The 18,150-nt window shown below is 42.3% G+C and overlaps 1 protein-coding gene across 1 annotated transcript; it reads right to left on the bottom strand.

The window, feature by feature from the left end:
- Positions 1-1,513: 1,513 nt before the first annotated feature.
- ndnf (neuron-derived neurotrophic factor) lies at positions 1,514-17,394 on the bottom strand. The gene is made up of 4 exons (XM_020630716.3): positions 16,983-17,394; positions 7,482-7,679; positions 6,976-7,100; positions 1,514-3,662 (listed from the first exon to the last, which is right to left on the bottom strand). Exons 2-4 carry the CDS (start codon positions 7,676-7,678, stop codon positions 2,266-2,268), a joined length of 1,719 nt encoding a protein of 572 aa, XP_020486372.1. The 5' UTR covers position 7,679; positions 16,983-17,394; the 3' UTR covers positions 1,514-2,265.
- Between the last annotated feature and the right edge of the window lie 756 nt (positions 17,395-18,150).

The raw sequence follows: 18,150 nt of genomic DNA on the forward strand, positions 1-18,150 counted from the left end.
TAGACAGGAAGATTGCTAAGGAGACAATGGCCTGGTTAGTGTCATTTGTATTTTCGTTTGAATTAGCGAGGATAGAGAAGGAATTATCATTTTTTATTAGTATTTTATCCAAGCTTCTTCCCCCCTTAAAGAAAAACTGTGTTTTTTATAACAAAGGCATACCCCCATTCTTTCTCTTTACACCTCATATTCTCTGCAACATTAGAAAGCTCTTGAACCCTGAAAGTCTATGTTTACATTTTTCTTAGAGACATTTTGCAGGGCATGGTGCATTTGCCAGTTCAGTACACTGGACAGCAAGAGCTCTGAAGAAAACACAACTCAACCATGTGTGACCTCCCAATGGGTGGATAGAAGTTGGGGATTGGAAAATCAATCCTGGATTATCCCATAACCTCTGTGACAGGTTGGTTATATGTGTATTTTATTTATAAAGGCTAATACATTGGGTTATGGGGATTGAGGTCACTTTCTTCAAATAGATTAATGTCATCTTACTTATGTATTGGTGTTGGTTTATTAGGGCCTGTCTCCACTAGACAATATTAACCTCATCACTATTGATCCTGCAGAAAGCTGCAAAAGTGGCTTCCAAGGCTAATGCATGAGCTAGCCAGTTTTAAGATCTTTACAGAATAAGACATACTCATCAAGAGTCAGCTAAATAAACACAAAATAAAGTTTCTTAATTTTTGGAAAATTCAAACAGAAAACTCAAAGGTTTTATCACAGAATGTGAAACGTTTACTGAGCTTTTAGAGACAGCATCTATGCAGCACAAGTAATGAAATATTAGAAAGTCACAAACTCAGTAACGTAAGTCACTCAACAACATCTAATACAAGTTTGCAAACATGAATATGCTAACGTTAGCCTACATACTGTTGTTTAACTGGACAAGTCCAGTTGAAGCAGCAGAAAGTCAAATTGAAGGGAAATGACCAAGAAAGAGCGGCTGGCAGGATGTTTGCCATTTTGCTTGATGATGTTTGCATGTACGGTGGCTCTGAATAGTCAAACAACCCTCTAAAGAAAACCCAACCTGTTCCGAAACAAATATGACAGAAGAAAGTTTTAGAGTCAGTGTGCAAACGCAACATGAGATGGTATTTCTTTTAACCATGTGGCAATTTCTGTCAATGAAAAAAAAAGACTCAGTGTGCAAGTTAAGGCTATGGGGTTTTGTTTTACTTCCATCTCTGATCATAATTTTTGATTTCTTAGAAGTAAACTACAGTGTACAGATTTGTTTTACTGTCTATGAGAATGAAAACCTATTATTTGGTTGATCTGGAGAAATGAAATGAGTTTTTTTTTCCAGTGAACACATCATCCTACTTCATGTCTGTCTTTGTGGTCAAGTTATCATCTCCAATCATGAGTACAGAGTCATTCTTATGTAATCCTAATTTAAGTGTCTTAGTCCATAAACACAACTCTGCACTGCGCTCTTTCATCCATCGAGCCTCGACTGTGTTGTTAACTGCTTGGCAAAAGAACATGACACCCGGGGTGACAGAGGGATTACTTGTTTCTATATTTAGTGTTTATGTACATGAATATTGGCAGGACAACTCTGTACATGTGACACACACACAGCGATACAGTGATAATAACACAGATCTCAGGCACAGAACACATTTACAGGATGGGCTCTCTAGAGCAAACACTGGCTGAGATACACAAGGGGAATGTCCGAACTACGACAGCTTCCTCATCGAAACTGGAATTTCCTCGTAACAGTTATTACTGTCATCAATAAAAAAAACAATCAAAAATAGACAAAAAAGTATGAAATAATTTAAGTTCCTTCTAAAACATGTAGTGAATAGGCAAGAGAGAGAGAGAGAGAGAGAGAGAGAGAGAGCTCTATACAACGCAGGGAGCTACTGCACCTCCTCCGCTCAACGTGATGTGAAACTGAAGAAACACAGACAAAAGCAAAATGTCATGCAGCAAACAAAGAAACCCAACGAGATGAAAAGTGATCTCTGAAGTTCTGCCTCCCCCAGTGGCGACATGATGATGTCAAGCCTAGGAAATGAAGGACACCTCACGCTTACGGGGCCACCCTGAGGTGCCACAATGAAATGTAAACATAAATATACAGGTGGATTTCTCTCTCTACAAAACAGTTCAGTCACTGCCACAGGCCCGTCCGCTGTGTGAGTAGTCTGTATACACTCCTTAGTAGAATATCACTTAGAGTTAAATAAACTTATTTAATATATATATTTATAATAGATTTATTCTTTGCAGAGTCATTTAGCAGTACTTCCTTGTTTTCACCAGTTTACTCTGGTATTTCACCGAGTGCCCGCTGTGTCCCACCACGTAAACGTCCAGCAGGTAGGTCTTGCCCGACTCCAGACCTGTGATGGTCTCTGTGGTCACGGCCTTCTGCAGGTTCGGGCTGTGGAAGTACTTGCACAGGACCTTTTCCGACTTCCTGCGGGTCTCCGGCCCGGCGCACTGGTTCTGCTCCCGGCGCCGCTGCTCCTCGCCGTAGTTGTCGGCCACCTCCTTGCGGTAGATGCAGTACTTGTTGCGGTCCTGCGTGCCCAGCCAGGCCACGGTGGCGGAGGAGCACGTGCGCAGCTTGTCAAACGCCTTGATGCGCGTGTCCTCCGGCAGCGACGGGAAGGGCTGCTTGCTGCTGGGTCGGGTGGTGGCGAGCACCTTCAGGGTGGAGGCGCCCTTCCTGCTGCCCCGCAGGCGGATCAGGTACTTGGCTTTCGGCTTTCCGCGCAGCTGGAACTGCCGGACCCCCTCCACGTTCTGGGAGAGCACCAGCTTCCCGTCGCGCCTCACCTGCACCTGCACGGCGTCCAGACATGTGTGGACGAACAGGGTGACCCTCTGGTGGGAAGACACGGGAGCGAAGCGCAGGAACTTGCTGCCCTTCCTCTTGATGAAAACGTCCGACACTTTGCCGTCCTTCAGCTCCACCGTCTTCTGACGTGCCTCCTCTTTGGTGCGGGCGAATGTCCCCACGTATGCCGTGCTCGTGTTGGTCGCGGAATTCACTGCGAACACGTCAAAGTAGTACTGCGTGTCCGGCTTCAGGTCGGACACGGTGAAAATGTTTTTATTGCCAATGCACACCTTCTGAATGTCCGACGCTTTGGGCTTGATCGTGTACGAGCGTGAAATCTTGTTACTCATGAGGCCTCTGTCTTTGTTGAAACCGTTGTCTGAGGGAACGAAGCCAAAGTGCGCAAAGTCAAACGGGCTGAAGTCTCGGCCAGGCTTCGGCGCCAGCATGAAGGCGTCGTCGGTGCTCATCTTAGCTTCGGCTGCACACATGCTCTTGAAGTTGTGCTCCTTGTTGATGACGACGCAGTACTGAACAGGCTGACCCATCAGAGAGCCCGTCGGAGTCGGCTTCCAGGCCAGCGTGACCGTGGTGCGTCCCAGCGCGGTCACATCCACCCGGGGGTCGTAGGGCAGCTCCGGGTACGGCTGGTCCGACTCTGGAGTGGTGGTGGCGTACACCTTGAAGTTGCTGTCCTTCTCTGTGGACAGGAGTTCCAGCTGGTAGAGGCCGGAGGGCGTGCTCGTGGCCACGTAGGACTCCACGTCGTTCCCCTTGTAGGTGAAGAGCTCCGTCCCCTCGTCTACGGTCACCTGCTGCTTCTGCTGGTCCAGAGGTTCAGGAACTCCTTGAAGACAAAAACAATGACACTGTATCAAAAAAACATCCTGTGATAGTTTTGATATCTGCAATCCTTTTCATATCCATTAGTTTTAATCTAGAATAACTTCAAAACACAGTTTAAAAAAATGAAAGTGGCTAAGGGCTACTTGCATCAAATCGCTTGTATTTATTTACATAGCTCAGCTGAATTAAGCTACTGTTTGCACATGTGTGAAATTGCAATAAGCCAATGCTTATCAATAATCTTAATTTCACATCAATGTCCAAGAAAACATTAGTACTTCATACTTGTTTTTATGGGCCAAATATATGAATAGTGGGAAGAGGTGCATTTACCGTCGTCAGATTTTTATTTTTATTTTTAACACAGTCGGTCAACCTATAGGCGAGCTGCTGGAAACCTGCCGACGAGCTACCAGTAGCTCCCGAGCTACCTGTTGGAGACCCCTTCTCTAGAGGACATGTATTGTTTTTAAAAGTCAATTAGAAAAACGCTGTAAAGGACCAGATAGTTCTGCCTTTTTTAACTGGCTACAAAAGAAGACAACAAATGAAAGGTATCAACGGTTAGTTTAGAGGAGAGTATTTGAAGCAACAATATCTGATTATATATTTATGAAAAATAAATGGAGCATGCTTTGAGGAGATGTTTGAAATAGGGCTGTCAGCATTAACTAGTTAATGCGATTAAATAAGGTCTGAAATAAATGCATTATTTTCTTTAATTGTGTTTAATCACAAGCTAATTTAACCCTTTATGTGCATTGTGGATAAGCCTCCCCACAGTGACTCCCTGGAGTCACAGCAATGAAAAAGAGTTAGTTAAGTTAATGTTGTATGTACAATTAGTATCATTGTGTTTTACCTCTCATTTCTAAACTCTGTTGTCCACTATTTGATACAGTGTTCATTTTCATGCTGGTTTTTGCACTATTGATATTTATGCACATGTGAGTTTTCTATTCCCTTTTCATAAGTAAATAGATTTTAGATTATATTTCAACTTTATTGTTTATGTACATGTTGTGTTTCTATGTGGGTAAAGCCTAGGTAAACTAAAAAAAGTTAAGATTGTGTCAAAAGGTTTAAATAACAGGAAATATATCACTGAAACGTCCTAACATACTACAGCATATAAAAAAAGGTTTTAATGTGTTGATGCTGTGAGGTCATGAAGCTCTGCGAGCCTCACGCACGATTAGCCGCTCACATGGCAGCCATGTTTTTACTCCAAACATCCCCAAAGATCACAGAGCAGCATTCACTCGGTTTTCCGGGGGAACTGTGCTACAAAGGCAAGCCTTGTGGCTTCTACATGAGAGAGACAGTCCAAGCATAATATTATGTTTGTCAACCAGAGAGCGTGCTCGGCGGTGTACGAAAAATTAACGATCAAAGATTAACTCCCACAGCAGACATTCAACAAAAAAAGAGCTGCAAAGACAGGAAGTAGTTCACTGGTTCAGCCCTGAATCATTTCCTAAAGTCAGAGGTGAGCTGTTGGCAGTGCGGGGGGTTAGGGGTTAGGGCCAAGTCATATTCTCCTGCTTCAACTTGAAGGCTTTTCTTTTAAGGCAACATCCATATATTCACAAATGTACTAGGTTAATAACCATGTACAGGAGACTGAAATTAATGGTGATGCTTCTTAATAAACTTGTCTACAAAAGAAACACTTCTTACACATGAAAAGGACAAGCTAACCAAACTAACAAGAGGCCTCATCCACAACATCGTTAAAATCGGCACAAATCAAAGGTTCCTCGAAGACGTTTTAATATGAGTTTTTAGGAATCTGCACTCAGCTTTATTTTCCACAAATTTTGACTTTTAAGTCATATTTTAACCAAAATATCTTTATTTTCTTCTCTTTACATGTCTCATAAAGCGCTAGTTCAAATACACTAAATTGAATCACATTTACATTTTTTACTTTGCAACTTTGCCCACTGCTTTCCAACATCCCAAATTTATTAGACAAAAAACACAAAGAAAAGATGATTTCTTGGCTTGTATATCACCCACAGCAGACCAGAAGTTAACCGACCATGTCTAACATTTTCTTCACATCACAGAAATGCCCATTCCCTTCTGTCTGTCATTTATTTCAAGTAAAAAAAAAGTCCAAATACAACAAGACCTTCAAATAAACATTCATGTATCTATTTCTCTCACAACTTTTAATTTGAAGCCTACCTTTTTTTTTTCACAAAATACATTTGCACTTTCTACCAATACATTAAAATAAGCTGTTGCATTTTGGAGGGTTAGGGTTAACCAATCAAATGTTCATTTAGCATCTATGCCCACTGCTTTCCCAATATCAACAAATAACACGACGAGGGTGGTTCCTTGGCTAATTTACCAAACAAAAAAAATCGGGGTGCATTTAGGACTTAAGTTGGGAACCAGAGGATTGTCCATTCAAGTTCCCAATACAGACCAAGTAAAACCAATATCCATGGCCTGAGTGATTTGTTGTGACACGGAGGAACTTAACCAAATGTACAATTTTAACATCAAAGCAATCTCCATTGTTTTGAATTATAAATTATTTAAATTAAACATTGAGGCTCAGTTAGCTGTCAGTAAAAATAATAAATGTCCTTCAGAGGGACACTTTTGCACTTCTGTGAGCACTTTGAGAAACCAGGACTCTTATTTCTTAACCTCAGTAAAGAAGTTGAAACAGTATGTCTACTTTCACCAGGGCCTTTTTTCTAGCAGAGTAAAAAAAAGTGTGCTCTTCTGACATCTGTGTGTTCAACAGTGTTAAAACCCAATAAATCATCTTGTGTTATTAGAACTGACAGAAGAACAAACACACATGCAGGTGCACATGTGTTGGTATGCAAATATATTCTCACATTACACATGTATGATCTAACCCACTGCTTTGTTCCCCTGTGCCCAGAGGATTTCCTCCAGGTGGAGAAAGTTGAGATTAAAAAAAGATATAAGGGAGAGGTGAGGAGGAAGGAAGGAAGACAGACAGACAGACAGACAGACAGAATGCAGGATTTACCTTGAAAAGAAGCAAGACGTCTTAACTAAAGGGACATAATGGCTTTGATTCAGGAGGGTGACTAGAGAGGAGCCCTCCTCTGAAATTATAGCCGTCAGCCTGGGCCGAGTCAGACATCATAAGTGGTCAGACTAGACACTACGACTGTGACTTAATTAAAACCCACTAAAACACAAAGCCTAACATCACTGCGTTGGTTAATTGTGTGTGGGGGGGATAGTGAGTGATATTTCCACAGAACGTGTCATTAACCTCCTTTAATGCAGCCTGCGTGATGTCTACAGTATTATACCTGATCCCTCTCCGCTGGCCTCCTCTGGCAGTTCCTGCAGGGTGAGTTTCCACTCCAGAGGAGCGTCGCAAGGTGTCATGGTCACCGACAGGGGTGTGTTGTCTTCCTCCACCACAAAATAGTACCTGTATGTGAAAATAATAGGTCTTAGGAGCTGATATTGACGTTACTTCATGACACGCTGGTGTTATCCAAAATATTATGTTGGCTAAATGATCGAGCAGTTTGGGACTGTGGCAAACAGTGATATCATCTATCTCTCTCTCTCTCTCTCTCTCTCTCTCTGTCTGAGATCTCAGTTACACAAACACGACTTTCTCATCTATTATTTACTTCTGCATCAACCTTAATGGCTCACGTTTCAGATCAACATCTCATGTTTCCTCTCGGTTTACAGTAAGTGATCCTCTGCAGTCAGCACATGGTGGATTTGGCGTCTTTTTACAACATGTTGACAGTTTTAATCACCAGGATTGTGCAGCTTATTCAGACGCTGTTTGTCTTACCTCTTGGGTGTGTCTCTGAACAGGTAGCCACTGATCTCGGCTCCGTCCGGGATGACAGAGGAGTCGTGGAACATCGTCTTGTCCCTGATCTGCATCTGGAAGAGGCCTTCGTCTCTCGTCGGCAGTTTTTGAGCCATGGCTCCGAGTCCCATCACCAACAGCAGCAGCAACACACTCCAACTCTTACACTGCCTCATTCTGAAAGAAAGAAAAAGAAATACATCAGTTTCATTAACAGGAACAGCCAGAAGCACAGAGTTTTATTTTGGAGTTACTTTAGATTTAGGAGGAAAAGTTTGATATGAGTGAAACACAAATTTGTCTTCTAAAGGAAAGTTAGAACTAAAACTTCTCTCTCACCAGTACAGTTTATATAAAACTGGAAATAACCAGCAGCTGACTATCTTAGCATAGCATAAAGATTTAAAACAACCAGACTGGCTTTATCCAGAGGTAAAAGTTCATGACTACAGGAAGAATCACCAACATCAGGTAAGAAATAGTACATCATCCAACCTTCACTTAAACCACAACTCCTCAATTTAACATTGACTTTTTCTATGACTTAAACATTCAAGGTTTAATTTGATAAATAGTACATTGTAGAGCTGTTGTTAAGCACATTTTTAAATGTTTAACAGAGCCCGGGTTAGCTGTCTTCCTAGATTTCCATTATTTACAACAAACTAAGCTAGTCTTAGCTAAACTAAGCTAAAGGAAGCTAATCAGCTCCTGTCTTCAGCTCTTTAGTTAATGTGGAGATGTGAGTGTTCCCAACCTTTCCTATCTAACTCGCAGAAGGAAAACAGGCAAGAATGTTTCTGAAAACGTCAAAATGATAATATGACACAGAGACAATGCCCAGCTAATATTTGTAACCTCTGAGAGAGTAAGCTAGCAAGCTGTAAACCCAAGATTGTAGTCTTTAAGTTAAGCTAAGCGTATATGTATAGACTATTGAAAGAAAAATATGAAAGAGTAGCTCTTCTTTTTTAATAAAGCCTTGTTAAGGATTTCTATTTTACAAAGTATAAACAATGAGTGTGTTTACATGGAATTGAGTATTTCGATCATGTTAACATCATATCCTGATCCTCAGTAACCAGAATGTATCCGTATCTCGATTTTAAGAAACCTGATTTTGCTACCTCGTGAACTCTGAAAGAAAACGGGATACTGTGGCATGTATACGCCTTTACCCCGGTTTCTGGAAGCTACCGACTACCAGAGCAGGCACGGCTTCAGCCAAGTGATGAATAAGCAAAACAGTCATGGCAGCTGCAACAAGAGCGTCTTCTGGAGCTCTCTTCTGCATACTATAAATGAGGTGGATACACCTTTTCTGCAACGCCATGTTAACATTGATAGTGCTAAGCACGCAATAAGCCACAGCAGTGGTCTAGTTTTTCTCAGATTGCAAAATTTGTTGCGTCAGTAAAATGTTGTAAAAAAAATAACATCACAGGCGCCTGCACACATGAGATGTGGTAATCAGAAGCTGAGATACTGGTTTTACAGGGATATAAATAACCAGGTTTGTCTGTGAATGTCAATGCCATATCCTGAATATGATTAAAACTAGGATCAGGCTCATAAACGGCCCATATACTCAAGTCCATGTAATCACATGCAATGTTTTTACACCCCTTTTTCATTCATTATGCTAAGCTAAGCTAGTCAACGTCTGGTTTTTAGTGCAATACAAAACATATAGACATGAAAGTCGTATCAAACTTCTTGTTGAACTCTTTCCAAAGAGGTCTGCTTTCCAAAATGTTCAACTCTTTATTTACAGTGAAAACTAAAATAACTTTTAACCGAGGCAGCGTGTTTCTCCTTTTTCCTTGCTATGAACTAATATTTAGATATGTTGTAGTAACTAAGTAAACAACTACTGTACTTCTCTAAAAGTCTTTACCTAATGCACATTATCAATCATTATTGATGGCACTTTGCCTTCAATCTGTCCAGAATGTCATTTTTTTTGCCTGGGAACTTCTGAATTGCTTTTTTTCTTTCCTTTCATTCTGGCGTTAGCTTAAAACACAAACAGCTCTTAATGAGAGTTCTCCTTGGCGACACTGGGCTTTGGCAACAAACATTACACTGTTTTAATGGTTTTTTCCCCCGCTACATATTTTATTTTATGTATAAATGTGTTTTCTTTCCCTCTTTTCCTTTTGGATTTAACCTCAATTAACATTTAAAATTAAAACATGGCGGCACCACAGATACCACCTTTGAGTAAATCACTGAGCGAGAGAGACAAAAAGTCAAAGACTGAATAAGTACTCTGGGCCACAGAGAGAGAAAGGGAGGACGGGGATTAGATTTAAACAGACGTGTGAAGGAAAAGACATTGCTAGAAACTGCAGGGAACCGCATTATTTCACAAAACGCTTAACCATAAAAAATCCCCAAATCCATGTCGTTTCAGTTTTACTGCTGTGAGTATAAAAATGTTTAGCCGTGCAGTCCACAGATGGAGCTGGGGCTCAGGATGAAGAGGTGCAGCTGACCGTGGCTGAAAGCCTCTCACGTATCCCCTTGTCTATTGATTTTGCCCCATTGATTGCAGCTGATGGGAACGCCAAATCCCCAGTGATTTAATCAGTGTAATGATGGCAGATTAGCCAGATACTTTACTGCCATTTACTGCAAGCGAGATGTGTCCTTTTAATGACCCCTCTCTCCCTCTCCCTTTCTCTAACCTTCCCCCCCATGTCTCTTTATCCTGATCACAGTTTTTCATCAACAATTAATCTCTTTCTCACTTGTACACAAACACTACAGCCTTTTAACTTCTGCCCATCTCTTCCTCTTCACTCACTCACTCACAGATAAGTGAAACCAGAGAAATCAGGCCTGCATGAACCTCCACAAACTAACATATTTCTGCTTTAATGTTCTTTCTGGAAAACCCAAATCCACACTAGCCTTCAAACTATGTATTTAAACGTATAATATATCCTAACAAAAAACTAAATATATCAGAGAGTAATTCCTGTCTGAGTCCTCTGAGCTTGTTGTTCTCAGCTCTGTGTTCTTACAGGGACAGTGCTTCCTTCAGCTTGTTCACATTTCGTTCACATGCACCCCTCCCTGTCCAACCGTTTGCCCTGCCACAATGTGGGCAAGAGAGTTCAAGGAGAACAAACAGATTTTCCAAACCAAAGAAAATACTTGTTTTTGGTAAGAAATACCTCAAATAATTAAAAAACGAATCAACTTTGGGCGGAATATCTGAATGGAGATCAGTTGTAGACATGTCTGCACAAGTTCAGAACTCTTAAGATTACTGAAGGACAGCTTTGTTTTACTTTGAGAGACTAGTGTCAAAGTGCGACGTCTACCTGAAATCAACTCTTTAAGGGACTTGCATTCATAATCGTAGCATTAAGAAAGATTTAGACATTTATTTCCATTAAAGTTATTCTAAACTCTCCTTGTTTCTGGTGTATATTTGGAAGGGGTTATCCTTCAGAATTTATTTGCCAGAATTTTGCCAGAATTTCTTTGGCAATCCAAAAGTAAAAAAATGCAGCTTCACTGCAGTTTATGCCCAACCCCTGGCTGACTCTTGATAGCCTTGGGTAATAACTAACATTCACAAATGTTTGTTGTTCACCAGGGTTGTCTGGTTTTTTGGCTTCAGGAATTTAAAGCAGCTGCTTGGTGATCTATTCTTGGCAAGTTTAGCTTTATAATAAGGCACTTGCAAATGCAACATAGCCTTCATTAAAGCTCCTGTAAGGAGTGTTTAACTCGTCATGTAACAGACTGACATTAATAGTGATAGTTCTATATGCCTTGCTAAAGAAAAAGCTCCTATCAGTGACAAGATTGACTAATTCTGTTTACTCGTTTTTAATGTCTGTAACTGCTTAAGCAGGGTAGGTGTCGTTTGAATTGATCAGCTGAATGCTGCAGAGTTGAGCCTTTGTTTACACGTAAATATTCACAACCAGCGACTGTTAAAAGACAGCAGTGAGACTTTGTGAGTAAAGGTTACTGTCACACGTACAGGACAGGATCAGCAGAGACCTAAGAGGTCTACAGCGTTTGATAGAATTGACACAAACCAAAAGTTCCTCATGGGAGCTTTAAAGTAAACTTTCCTGAGAATTGGTTTGTATGTGGCATCCTACGACATTTATAATTAAACTTATCTGCAGTTAAATCATAGGAAAAGGCACGTGGCATCTTTTGAGCTGTGCAAGCCCAGCGTAGCTTTGACGGCTCGCAACTCTTGATGGCTTCGGGTAATGACCAACGATTGTTGTTGGCTGTTTTTGGCTGCAGGAAATTAATGATGGTCCTTAATGGTCTATACTTGGCATGTTCCTTACACACTGGCTGACACTACAGAGTCAACGTATAGCATTGTATGAATAACTTTAAGAACAAATAAGGGTATCTCAGCTAATACATAGGAATGCTAAATGCTAACAATTACATAGATAACAAAGGACTTCTACAAAATCTGCTTCCTTCTCTGATCCTGAAAAAAGCTATTCAAACTCCACTCCACTGATTGTGCCATGTGCAATGTTATTGGCCACACCCACAAAGAGAAAAGGTCCAAACTGCAAAAGGAGCTGTATTTTGAACTAGGTTTTCCTAAAAGTAACGGCATCGTATTTCCATCCAGATTCAAACAAACGTAACATGACACTCACAGATTTTTTTCAAATGTGCATTTTAACAATTCAAAGCCAAACTTTAAGAACACATGCAGTGGGAGGGAAAAAACCTTTGACAGCTCCTGTCAGTGTCTCTGTCTGTTGCGTTGTCTGAGCCCCGGCCTCCCGCTGCTCTGCCAAACTTCAGAGAGCAGTAGGAAAGCCGCCTAAGTGGTACTTTGAGGTTTTGACTAACACAGAGAGGGAGATCCTTATCGCCTCAGCTTGTCCCATTCCACTTCAGAAAGCGTGTCAGTCGGAACAAAGACATGTCTATTAATACCCGAGACAGCGCTGAGGTGGGTATGTACAGAGCCGCTCAGAGCCCCCCCGGCCCGCTGCGTCCACCACACTGATGTCATCACACATAATGTCTGCTATCACTCATACAGTCAGGGTTTTATCACCACTGTCATTAGCACATTTGATGTGTGCTCTTCACATGTGACACCGCTGATTTAAACCCTATGACTGAACCCTCCACTTCTCCCACATGCACCAAACCACTCAGTACTGACAGTATATACTGCCGGGAGATGACATCTGAATTTTAGAGCAGTTGTGTTGGGTCGCTGCGGTTGCATGGAACAGCGTAGAGTCAACATGGTCACACAGTCTCTGCTCTTACATGCTCCCCTCTCAATGCCACAGAGTTCCCTTACCAAAATAACACATCAAAAAATGCTGCATCTGGAACAAATAAACTCTAATGTTTAATTAGAACAGGGGAAGAATGTATGATCGCAATTTGAGGAACGGATAATTTTAAGGCAAGGTCAGCCGCAATCGTGTCAACTTTGTTTTGCTGTTGCTTTTTATCTGTTATTTATAAATCTGAAGGTTTTGTGTTTCACTTTTTTTGTGGAATTTGCTGAGGATTTTCTGGTGGAAAAAAAATCCTGTATATTGGAATTGGCAGGCTGTGGAATCTGTGTAATAGGATTAAAGGACAAATGCAGCCTGCACCAGTAGAGGAAATGGTGATGATCATTTTTTTCCCATGAGTCTTTGACAGATGAAGAGTCTGAATCCTTAACTGAAAGAACCAAAAAATAACCGTGCAGAAAATCTCCATTCCTTTGTGATTTGAATTAGCGGCATAACAGCTTTGACCCCCCGCTCTAATTTGGGGTCATTTCAAAGCAAATCATTTGCAAAGCCAAACAAAATGTTCACACTGGGATTTACATCCCCCAGATGTACTCAGTGTTTTCACCAACATCAATCATGTGCAGGATTAAAATCATTCTCAATCTACTCATGATTAAAGCAGAAAAAAATACCAGACCCATGCAACAACTGAGCCGTCTGATCAACTCTGCAAATACACTGTGGGGTTTCTTTTACAACAGAGCACAGGCAATGAATGCTCCCAGACTGTAAAATAACGGACATAGCAACCGAGACCGATGCACATTCATTTTTAGTCTACCTTTTTTTAAGCTATAAATTTAATGTCAGAGCCAGAAATGTCCATATTATAACGGGAGGGTAGAGCTGAAGACGAGCGAGGGGTTCGTAAATGCCAAATAATCAAAAATATAAAGTCTACCACTGTGGCTATTTCAATAACTGGTGAGCTAGATTCTAGTTCTGGTTGTACCTTATAAGAGCCATTGATCTATTGAGACTAAAGAAGCTTAAAGAGACACTCTGCTCACCCACATCTCCAAAGGAAGAGCGAGTGTTGGATGAACTAAACACACCTTGCTAACTTAAATAGCCACTGTCTTCTCTGCATAAGCCCACAACAATCCTGACTTCTCCCATGCACAAGCAACCACCAATAAATTGATGAACAACAAACACTAAAGGTGCTAAAAGGCCAAGTAAGGAGTGTGCAGATAGATACTTGCTTATTAGCACTATGTTGATGAATAAGTCTTGATTTCCTCTAAACGAAACAATGCAGCGCATGCTTCTTTGACAGTCTGCTTGCACAGTTAGTACACTAAATTGCAAAGCAGGTTTTTTTGTTTTATATTTACATAAAGATGTCAAAAAGGCCACCAAAACACAAACAGTGTTAAGATGACACCTGGCAGCTCCCAACTGTCAACTCAAGCGTAAATGCCTCAAATTACGCGGAACTTTTGATATAACTTAACTGCATGAATTTGATTTAAAAAAATCAACCTGCTGTTCGTTTGTCATGAAAAGCGGAATGAGCTAAAGAGACCAAAACTGTTTTTTGCAGGTTGTAAACAGGTTTATTCATGCTGTCAAGTTGGATTTTTGTAACATGGAGCTCTATGGGGATCAACTCACTTTTGGAGTCAGCTTCAAGTGGACACTTAAGGGAACTGCATTTTTTGTCACTTAAGGGTTGGCTTCATTTCCAAGCCCCCCTGGGGTTGCTCCTTGGTGTGGTGTTGCAGCAGAAAGCAAACATACATCGCAGATATATTCTCATGCATTTGTGAGACCCAACTGCCCCTGACCTCCCTTTTCTCCCCTCACTTTATTTAACCGCTCCCTCTCTCTCCCTCTCTCTCTCCCTCTCTCTCTCCTTCCCTCCTCCAGCTCCTTGTCAAGACGGATAAGCCTCCTTGCCTGCTGCCACATGGAGCTCATTAACAGAACGGGAGGGAATAAAAGACAGTTTAATTTCAACGCAAATAAAGAGACATTTCGGATTCCACCCAACAAGACGCCTGGCAGGACCTGAAGCCTCCGTGTGTGTTTTCTTTAAAGGAACTGTGAAGGCAGATTTACGGTGGAGTCCTTGGTGGCGAGCTCCATCACTGCTGTCACTTCAGGGCCAATGTGGAGATTGGACTGAGTGGGGTACATGAAAGTGGGGTAGTGGGGACTGGGAGCCAAGGATGGAACCACACAGGACCCGGACCTGTTCTATAGCACGGCCAAACCCAGAAAAGAAGAAAGCAGGTCTGGTGCTCTTGGACAGTTAAACAGCTCATTAATGAGTTGGTAGAGACTGTGGTGAAGGAACCTGTCCAAGAATGGAGATTTTTTTATCTGGTGTGTGCATCCAAAACCATTGAATTCCTCCACTGCAGAGTCTAAATCATCACTTCGGGCCGTCTCCTCGCCATCCACAACATCACTCACAGTTTGAGTTTCTGAATCATCACAACCACCAACGCTGGCACAATAGCATGATGAAAAAGGAGAGCCCAGTTTCCTTCCCCTCTCTCACCACCACTCCTCCCCTCCCTTCCAGCCTCTTTATGGCCCATCTCTGGAGCTTGCATTTAGTGCTGCATCCTGGAATGTCTCTGTGGGGAGGTCAGGTCGCAGGGCCGCTTTCTGCGTAAAAAAGCATTCAGATAGAATTGAGGGGTGGGGGGCTCTGACTGATGTGCTGGCATTGTGGCTTTAAAGACTGATTAAAGATTAGAAGGGGAAAATGCCCCCATGGGAAAGCCATCCACCCACTGCCCATCATCCCGGGTACACACACACACACATGCATGCACGCACGCACAGGGCCTGCATGGGTGCATCGTGGGAACTGAGTCCATCATGCGCCGTTATGTTGTGCTTGAAGGGAGAGCCTGTTCAGCAGCGAGTGTGAGCCGCTCTGCCTCCTGCTTGTGTCCATCTGAGGAGCACAATGAGGGGCTTTGCTTAATGAATGCGCCCGGGTGAGCAAAGGAGGAGAGGTGTGGATATGATGAATAACTTAACAAAGAAGGAAGTGCAAAAAACTTAACGTCCTTAAACTTCCACCAGTGACTCTGTGTGACAAAAAGGCAGCGCGGAGCAGACAGTATATACACACCGCAGCCTGTTACTTCTCTAGGACGCACACGGCCGCAGCAACACTGGCGGAATTCTTTCAGCCACAGAGTTTTCATATGCAAATCACGGTTTAGTTACGGTATGCGACGCAGACCTTCCCATTTTAAGACTTTTTTTTTGTTCATGATTCATTCTCCTGAGAAAGTAGAAGGGAGGCAGTGTGGTGGCTTCACCCAGCTACTAAATACAGTTATTCAAATCCCCACTCCGGGTATGTCTCTCATTAAACGGGGAAGGAAAACACGGCTCTACCCTCACAGGGTGCCGGATGAGGAAAAACAACTTCTAACATGAGCTAGTGTCATTAATCTGCCTTTGATTATTTCAAACTTAACATCAGAGGCAGCGTTGGCAAATCACTACTTTAATTTAGTTTAAAAAACGTGCTCTTATTAAGCGCTTCTGACATATGCGTCTGTGCTCTTACAGGTGCGTAAAAGCACCCGGGAGTGACAGAATGAAAAACATTTATCATCATTAATAAAAAAAAAACAACAACTGTGCAGCGTTTCTTTTTTTACGCACGGATGGAGATTATTGCGCACAAGCCGTCACAAATAGTGATTGATAAATCGTCGTATTGGGTGCTGTGTCACCCCTGGGAGCATGGGAACTCTTTTCAGGCACAAAAGCAGAATGATCGTCCCAAAGTTATTCACGATTCTTCAGCAGCAGCAGCACCGCTCCATGTGCTCAGATATAAATCCCAAAACCCAAATAACATGAGATTAAAAGAACGTGCGAGTTCGGGCTTGACAGAAATGTGTTTGAAACTTTTTAGCTTCCCGGAGTTGTAAACCGCAAAAACCATCCCCTCTCCCTCTCCCTCTCCCTCTATCTCCCTCACTCACTGGCAGCCGATTCAAAGGCACCACTTTACCCTGGGAGTCCGGCTATGCATTTATATGGAGCGTTTACGCACATTTAAAAAATAACAGCCAGAGAAAAGTTACAGGAAAGGAAGAAAGGAAGTATTTTTTCTGATCTTAGATGTTCCTAGAAGTTCTGGATCGGACAAAAGATCATGCGAAAAAGACTTCAAAATGAAACTTACCTTACACAGTCCTAAACGGTGAAGTAATCTGAAGGATGGCGCTCTTAAAAACCACTCTGATATCACCAAGATTTCTATGAAGTGCCTTACAAGTAAAAGCGATTAAAAAGAAAAAAACGAAAACACACGTTGTCCTCTGCAGTGTCCAGTAGTTCCTTCAGTTTTCTCTTCTATTGTTGGGTGCCTATCAATCGCATTAGGCGACCGCTCTGGTGCGTGTTTGCAGTTTTCTTGCGGATTTAACTGGTCTCCAGTGGGCAGGAGTGTGTGTGAGAGTGTGTGTGAGTGAGTGAGAGGGGATCCTCTGAGTGCTGGCAGTGCGTCCCTCCCCTGCCGCGCTGCTGCTATTGAAACCTCCTCTGGATTGGAGGCAAAAAAACTGGTGCGAACTTCTTCCCTCTGCGCGCTCTGTAGGAAGAGTCCAAGACACAGAACCAGCCCACTTCTTCTACATATCACAAAAAAAACGCACACACAGGGAGCGCACATATTCACGTTGGAGTCTAAAACTTTAAAGACATCCTTCTGTAGAGCTGACCTGGCCTCTAGAATTCTTCACAGCTCCTTGCAAAGTCTAAAATAACAGATTGTAAACTTTATTTTAGGGGCATTTTGATCTCTTTGTTGCTGTTAAAAACAAAATGTTACATGAGCATACATGTGCTGGCAGTGGGTTTCCCCCCTCACGCCTTCTATTTCCGAACTTTTGATGCTCTCTGCAAATTATTACTTTGGGCAGTAGCGCCTTGTGCAAGTCACGCAACCCCTCAGGGCGATACAGTAGGCAAGTTTTGTCACGGGCCCTGATACCTGTGTGTGCAAAACACAATCAAAAACACACCTCTTCTCTGCAGAGCAACTTTAACGGTGTAAATAAAAGCCTAGGAATGTCTCGCTAAGTGGAGTGGATTTACGCACAAAGGCTTTTCTTTCACTGGTGCAACGTTTCTGATCAGCTGTGGAAATTCCCACCGAGACATCAGCATTGTTTGGTGTCCCTGTGCCTCAGCAAATATTTATCCAAGATAAGCGCCATTGACTGGCTCGGAACTGAATTGCCCCTGGATTTATGGCTTGATGGGGGTCCAGTGCAATCTAGATTTAAAGGATGCTGCCGTTTCCTCCCAGGAGGAGGAGGAGGAGGCCCGTCTTTCATGTGGTGTGAAGG

The sequence above is a fragment of the Labrus bergylta genome, chromosome 6 (assembly GCF_963930695.1).
Source record: "Labrus bergylta chromosome 6, fLabBer1.1, whole genome shotgun sequence".
Classification (NCBI taxonomy): domain Eukaryota; kingdom Metazoa; phylum Chordata; class Actinopteri; order Labriformes; family Labridae; genus Labrus; species Labrus bergylta.

Excerpts from the sequence above, each read along its gene's own strand:
- ndnf (XM_020630716.3), bottom strand. The coding sequence starts at position 7,678 with ATGAGGCAGTGTAAGAGTTGGAGTGTGTTGCTGCTGCTGTTGGTGATG. Across the intron at positions 7,101-7,481 it reads TTCAGAGACACACCCAAGAG|GTACTATTTTGTGGTGGAGG; the intron begins GTAAGACAAACA and ends TTTCACATACAG. Across the intron at positions 3,663-6,975 it reads GGCCAGCGGAGAGGGATCAG|GAGTTCCTGAACCTCTGGAC; the intron begins GTATAATACTGT and ends TTTGTCTTCAAG.